Source organism: Scyliorhinus canicula, unplaced genomic scaffold (assembly GCF_902713615.1).
Source record: "Scyliorhinus canicula unplaced genomic scaffold, sScyCan1.1, whole genome shotgun sequence".
NCBI classification, from domain to species: domain Eukaryota; kingdom Metazoa; phylum Chordata; class Chondrichthyes; order Carcharhiniformes; family Scyliorhinidae; genus Scyliorhinus; species Scyliorhinus canicula.
In genome coordinates this window covers 42,544-49,813 of record NW_024055960.1, presented here as the reverse complement: position 1 = coordinate 49,813, position 7,270 = coordinate 42,544, and the positions used below count along the sequence as shown (strand labels likewise).

The window sequence follows — 7,270 nt, the reverse complement described above, 5'->3', positions numbered from 1 at the left end:
GAATCAAACCCGGGTCACTGACGCTCTGATGCAGCAGTGCTAACCACTGCGCCACCTTCACTGCTGGAAAAGCTACGTTTGGGGGCGTGGGGGGAGTGATGCAAAATACTGTGCCTTCATTCTAAATCTTCTCTGCAACCTTACCCGGAATATGAAAGTCTTTCATGTTTTCTTTACGGCCACAACTTTCTGTTAAAATGAGCTTTTGGGCAGCACGGTTACACGGTGGTTAGCACTACTGCCTCATGGTGCTGAGGACCCGTGTTCGATCCCGGCCCTGGATCGCTGTCCGTGTGGCGTTTGCACATTCTCCCCATATCTGCGTGGGTCTCACCCCCACGACCCAAAGATGTGCAGTCCAGGTGGATTGGCCGTGCTAACTTGTCCCTTAATTGGGGAAAAAAAAAAGAATTGGTTACTCTAAATTAAAAAAAAAACTATTTGCTTTTATTCAAGGGCAGCACGGTAGCATTGTGGTTAGCACAATCGCTTCGCAGCTCCAGGGTCCCAGGTTCGATTCCCGGCTTGGGTCACTGTCTGTGCGGAGTCTGCACGTCCTCCCCGTGTCTGCGTGGGTTTCCTCCGGGTGCTCCGGTTTCCTCCCACAGTCCAGAGATGTGCAGGTTCGGTGGATTGGCCACGCTAAATTGCCCCTCAGTGTCCAAAATTGCCCTTGGTGTTGGGTGGGGTTACTGGGTTATGGGGATAGGGTGGAGGTGTTGACCTTGGGGAGGGTGCTCTTTCCCGGAGCCGGTGCAGACTCGATGGGCCGAATGGCCTCCTTCTGCACTGTAAATTCTATGATAATCTATGGTTGGTAACCTTTTCAGATGGAAAAGTACCGTTGATTGTTCTTTCAAATTCAACAGCTAAGGAACAATTCAACGTATCTCCTCATGCAAATGCCAAGTCATTTAAATTTTTTTGAGTCACATCTCATCGCCTTTTGAAGATTACAGTCATTAATTAAATTAATCCCGCACACAAACCTGCACACATACCGCTTCATAGTAACATTGGGAAAAAGTTGATATTTTCTTGACCATATTGTCTCTCTCTCTCTCTGTTCTCCCAGATAGAGGCTCGGGCACGCTGGTGATCAGGAACGCTACCGATCAATCGGATGGGACCTACCAGTGCTCCGTGTCAAACCTGGTGGGGCACGAGAAGTGCGAGCTGATATTATCTCCGGCGGCAACAGGTCTGTCACTGGGGGGGGGGGGGGGGGGGGGGGGGGGGGGAGATGTGGCGAAAGAGAAGGAGCAGAGGGAGAGGGAGATCTCGGTGTCCATGTCCATAGATCCCTGAAAGTTGCCACCCAGGTTGAGAGGGTTGTTAAGAAGGCGTACGGTGTGTTAGCTTTTATTGGTAGAGGGATTGAGTTTCGGAGCCATGAGGTCATGTTGCAGTTGTACAAAACTCTGGTGCGGCCGCATTTGGAGTATTGCGTGCAGTTCTGGTCGCCACATTATAGGAAGGACTGTGGAAGCATTGGAAAGGGTGCAGAGGAGATTTACCAGGATGTTGCCTGGTATGGAGGGAAGATCTTATGAGGAAAGGCTGATGGACTTGAGGCTGTTTTCGTTAGAGAGAAGAAGGTTAAGACGTGACTTAATTGAGGCATACAAGATGATCAGAGGGTTAGATAGGGTGGACAGTGAGAGCCTTTTTCCTCGGATGGTGATGTCCAGCACGAGGGGACATAGCTTTAAATTGAGGGGAGATAGATATAGGACAGATGTCAGAGGTATTACTCAGAGAGTAGTAAGGGCGTGGAATGCCCTGCCTGCAACAGTAGTGGACTCGCCAACACTAAACGCATTCAAATGGTCATTGGATAGGCATATGGACGATAAGGGAATAGTGTAGATGGGCTTTAGAGGGGTTTCACAGGTCGGCGCAACATCGAGGGCCGAAGGGCCTGTACTGCGCTGTAATGTTCTATGTTGTAGGGAGGGTTGGAGGGGGGGAAAGAGAGAGAGAGGGAGGGAGATGGGCAGAAAGGATAGGAGAGAGAGAGTTGGAGGGACGAAGAGTTAGGAATCCGACTGTGAGTCACCTCCTGATTCCCCGAAGCCTGTCCACCATCTACAAGGCACAAGTCAGGAGTGCGATGGAATACTCTCCACTTGCCTGGATGAGTGCAGCTCCAACAACACTCAAGAAGCTCGACACCATCCAGGACAAAGCAGCCCCGCTTGATTGCTCCCCCCTTCCACAAACATTCACTCCCTCCCCCCACCGACGCACAGTGGCAGCCGTGTGTACCGTCTACAAGATGCACTGCAGGAAATCCCCAAGGTTCCTTAGGCAGCACCTTCCAAACCCTTTACCTCTACCATCCAGAAGGACAAGGGCAGCAGATACCTGGGAACCCCACCACCTGGAGGTTCCCCTCCGAGCCCCTCACCGCCCCGACTGGGAAATGTACCGGCCGTCCCTTCACTCTCGCTGGGGCCGAATCCTGGAACTCCATCCCTAACAGCACAGTGGGTCTACCTACACCACAGGGACATGCAGCAGGTTCAAGAAGGGTAACACGGGATGGGCAATAAATTCTGTCTTCACCAGCGACGCCCATAAATGACTTTTTTAAAAAATAGATTTTTAAAATATTGATTCACTTATAGATTTACATAGAATTTACAGGCCATTCAGCCCATCGAATCTGCACCAGCCCTTGGAAAGGGCGCCCTACCCAAGCCCACGCCTCCACCCTGTAACCCGGTAACCCCACCTTTGGACACTGAGGGCAATTTAGCGTGGCCAAATTCACCCTAACCCGCGAGTCTGTCTCGTGGGAGGAAATCGGAGCACCCGGAGGAAACCCACGCAGACACGGGGGGGGGGGGGGAGAGGGGGGAGGGGGGGGAACGTGCACACTCAGCGGTTAGCACAGTCGCTTCACAGCTCCAGGGTCCCAGGTTCGACTCCCGGCTCGGGTCACCGTCTGTACGGGAGTCTGCACGTTCTCCCCGTGTCTGCGCGGGTTTTGTGGTGAATTTACTTCATATAATTCACGCTGTATAGTATTGTGTCCCCGTGGGCTCTGTCTGTGAGACATTGCACGGCTCTGCCCACAGGGGGAGGTGAGGAGCCTGTACTGGGCTCCACCCTCGGCTCCGACCATGGCCCCGCCCATGGCCCCTCCCACTGCCGGAAGTATAAAGCGCTGCAGCCGTGTGAGCCTGCACTCAGTTCTTCTGGCCGCAGGCAGGCTCAGTTCTAAGTCTATTAAAGCCACAGTTTACTTCCAATCGTGCCTCGAGTGAATTGATAGTCACATCAGGTTTCCTCCGGGTGCTCCGGTTTCCTCCCACAAGTCCTGAGCGACGCGTTGTGAGGTGAATTGGACATTCTGAATTCTCCCTCTGTGTACCCGAACAGGCGCCGGAGTGTGGGGACCAGGGGCTTTTCACAGTAACTTCATTGCAGTGTTAATGTCAGCCTGCTTGTGAACACTAATAAAGGTTATTAATATTTGTGTTGATCGGTCTGACTCTCTCTCTCTCTCACCCTCCCACTCTCCCTCTATCTCCAGGGGACAGTAAGGCAGGGGTAATCGTCGGAGCCGTTTTGGGAGCCCTCCTCGCTCTACTTCTCCTATTGCTGCTGCTCTGGCTCCTTTGCTGCTGTTGTCGAAGACGTCGTCACAAGAAGGATCGTCCTTACGACATTAGGTAACCACCTGTCACACCTCAGCGCGGGGTTAGATACAGAGTAAAGCTCCCTCTACACTGTCCCCATCAAACACTCCCAGGACAGGTACAGCACGGGGTTAGATACAGAGTAAAGCTTCCTCAACACTGTCCCCATCAAACACTCCCAGGACAGGTACAGCACAGGGTTAGATACAGAGTAAAGCTCCCTCTACACTGTCCCCATCAAACACTCCCAGGACAGGTACAGCACGGGGTTAGATACAGAGTAAAGCTCCCTCTACACTGTCCCCATCAAACACTCCCAGGACAGGTACAGCACGGGGTTAGATACAGAGTAAAGCTCCCTCTACACTGTCCCCATCAAACACTCCCAGGACAGGTACAGCACGGGGTTAGATACAGAGTAAAGCTCCCTCTACACTGTCCCCATCAAACACTCCCAGGACAGGTACAGCACGGGGTTAGATACAGAGTAAAGCTCCCTCTACACTGTCCCCATCAAACACTCCCAAGTCAGGTACAGCACGGGGTTAGATACAGAGTAAAGCTCCCTCTACACTGTCCCCATCAAACACTCCCAGGGCAGGTACAGCACGGGGTTAGATACAGAGTAAAGCTCCCTCTACACTGTCCCCATCAAACACTCCCAGGACAGGTACTGCACGGGGTTAGATACAGAGTAAAGCTCCCTCTACACTGTCCCCATCAAACACTCCCAGGACAGGTACAGCACGGTGTTAGATACAGAGTAAAGCTCCCTCTACACTGTCCCCATCAAACACTCCCAGGACAGGTACAGCACGGTGTTAGATACAGAGTAAAGCTCCCTCTACACTGTCCCCATCAAACACTCCCAGGACAGGGACAGCACAGTGTTAGATACAGAGTAAAGCTCCCTCTACACTGTCCCCATCAAACACTCCTAGGACAGGTACAGCATGGGGTTAGATACAGAGTAAAGCTCCCTCTACACTGTCCCCATCAAACACTCCCAGGACAGGTACAGCACGGGGTTAGATACAGAGTAAAGCTCCCTCTACACTGTCCCCATCAAACACTCCTAGGACAGGGACAGCACGGTGTTAGATACAGAGTAAAGCTCCCTCTGCACTGTCCCCATCAAACACTCCCAGGACAGGTACAGCACGGTGTTAGATACAGAGTAAAGCTCCCTCTACACTGTCCCCCATCAAACACTCCCAGGAAAGGTACAGCACGGTGTTAGATACAGAGTAAAGCTCCCTCTACACTGTCCCCATCAAACACTCCCAGGACAGGGACAGCACGGTGTTAGATACAGAGTAAAGCTCCCTCTACACTGTCCCCATCAAACACTCCCAGGACAGGGACAACAGGGGTTAGATACAGAGTAAAGCTCCCTCTACACTGTCCCCATCAAACACTCCCAGGACAGGTACAGCACGGGGTTAGATACAGAGTAAAGCTCTCTCTACACTGTCCCCATCAAACACTCCCAGGACAGGTACAGCACGGGGTTAGATACAGAGTAAAGCTCCCTCTACACTGTCCCAATCAAACACTCCCAGGACAGATGTACAGCACGGGGTTAGATACAGAATAAAGCTCCCTCTACACTGCCCCCATCAAACACTCCCAGGACAGGTACAGCACGGGGTTAGATACAGAGTCAAGCTCCCTCTACACTGTCCCCATCAAACACTCCCAGGACAGGTGCAGCGCGGGATTAGATACAGAGTAAAGCTCCCTCTACAATGTCCCCATCAAACACTCCCAGGGTAGGTACAGCACAGGGTTAGATACAGAGTAAAGCTCCCTCTACACTGTCCCCATCAAACACTCCCAGGACAGGTACAGCACGGGGTTAGATACAGAGTAAAGCTCCCTCTACACTGTCCCCATCAAACACTCCCAGGACAGGTACAGCACAGGGTTAGATACAGAGTAAAGCTCCCTCTACACTGTCCCCATCAAACACTCCCAGGACAGGTACAGCACGGGGTTAGATACAGAGTAAAGCTCCCTCTACACTGTCCCCATCAAACACTCCCAGGACAGGTACAGCACGGGGTTAGTTACAGAGTAAAGCTCCCTCTACACTGTCCCCATCAAACACTCCCAGGACAGGGAGAGCACGGGGTTAGATACAGAGTAAAGCTCCCTCTACACTGTCCCCATCAAACACTCCCAGGACAGGTACAGCACAGGGTTAGATACAGAGTAAAGCTCCCTCTACACTGTCCCCATCAAACACTCCCAGTGCAGGTACAGCACAGGGTTAGATACAGAGTAAAGCTCCCCCTACACTGTGGGTGAGTTCTGCCTCTCTCTCCTTCTCTCTCTCACACTTTCTCTTTCTGAATCGTAGGGAGGATGCAGCTCCTCCTGTGAGCCGGGAGCCGAGTGTCAGGTCCGTGCGGAGTTACAAAGCCCATCAGGCTCGCAAGGCTATGGACCCCGCCGTGTACAGCGCGATGAAGAGGGACGATTCGCTCCAAATTCCGACTCCAGAACATTCCCCCTTTTCCCGCCGGATCCCCTCGGCCCCTCCCGGCGAATCGAAGCCCTTCTTCCACATCTAATCCTCTCGGTAGCTCTCCTCACAGCGATAGCGTGTTTCCCCAGCAGAGTAGCACTCCGCTAAACCCTAGGAGGGACCCCGTGGTGGACGTGTGTCCCCAGTGCGGAGGTGTGTCCCCAGTGCGGAGGTGTGTCCCCAGGGCGGAGGAGTGGCCCCAGGGCGGAGGAGTGTCCCCAGGGCGGAGGAGTGGCCCCAAGGTGGAGGTGTGTCCCCAGTGTGGAGGTGTGTCCCCAGGGTGGTGGTGTGTCCCCAGTGCGGAGGTGTGTCCCCAGTGCGGAGGTGTGTCCCCAGGGCGGAGAAGTGTCCCCAAGGCGGAGGAGTGGCCCCAGGGCGGAGGAGTGTCCCCAGGGCGGAGTCTCCAGAGCGGAGAAGTGTCCCCAGGGTGGAGGTGTGTCCCCAGGGTGGAGGTTTGTCCCCAGTGCGGAGGTGTGTCCCCAAGGTGGAGGAGTGTCCCCAGGGCGGAGAAGTGTCCCCAGGGCGGAGAAGTGTCCCCAAGGCGGAGGAGTGGCCCCAGGGCGGAGGAGTGTCCCCAGGGCGGAGGAGTGTCCCCAGGGCGGAGTCTCCAGAGAGGAGGAGTGTCCCCAGGGTGGAGGTGTGTCCCCAGGGTGGAGGTTTGTCCCCAGTGCAGAGGTTTGTCCCCAGTGCGGAGGTGTGTCCCCAGGGCGGAGAAGTGTCCCCAGGGCGGAGAAGTGTCCCCAGGGCGGAGAAGTGTCCCCAAGGTGGAGGAGTGTCCCAAAGGCGGAGGAGTGTCCCCAGGGCGGAGGAGTGTCCCCAGGGCGGAGGAGTGTCCCCAGGGTGGAGGTTTGTCCCCAGGGTGGAGGTTTGTCCAAAGTGCGGAGGTGTGTCCCCAGGGCGGAGAACTGTCCCCAAGGTGGAGGAGTGTCCCCAGGGTGGAGGAGTGTCCCCAGGGCGGAGGAGTGTCCCCAGGGCGGAGGAGTGTCCCCAGGGCGGAGGAGTTCATCGCCTGACAAAACTGCCTGTCTCTCCCTGGATATGGCGACCCTGGGTGGACTGCTGGTCCTAGCGAGGGTGGGGGGTTTATGTGGGT

General features: G+C 54.5%; 1 protein-coding gene across 1 annotated transcript in view; it reads left to right on the top strand.

The window, feature by feature from the left end:
• LOC119961382 (coxsackievirus and adenovirus receptor homolog) overlaps window positions 1–6,772 on the top strand; it is a 13,132-nt gene extending 6,360 nt beyond the window's left edge. The window contains exons 2-4 of the mRNA XM_038788769.1: window positions 1,028–1,201; window positions 3,542–3,680; window positions 6,010–6,772. Of these exons, the coding sequence (XP_038644697.1) occupies window positions 1,028–1,201; window positions 3,542–3,680; window positions 6,010–6,223 (527 nt within the window). The 3' untranslated portion in view covers window positions 6,224–6,772. The remainder of the gene's footprint in view (window positions 1–1,027; window positions 1,202–3,541; window positions 3,681–6,009) is intronic.
• Window positions 6,773–7,270: the final 498 nt, after the last annotated feature.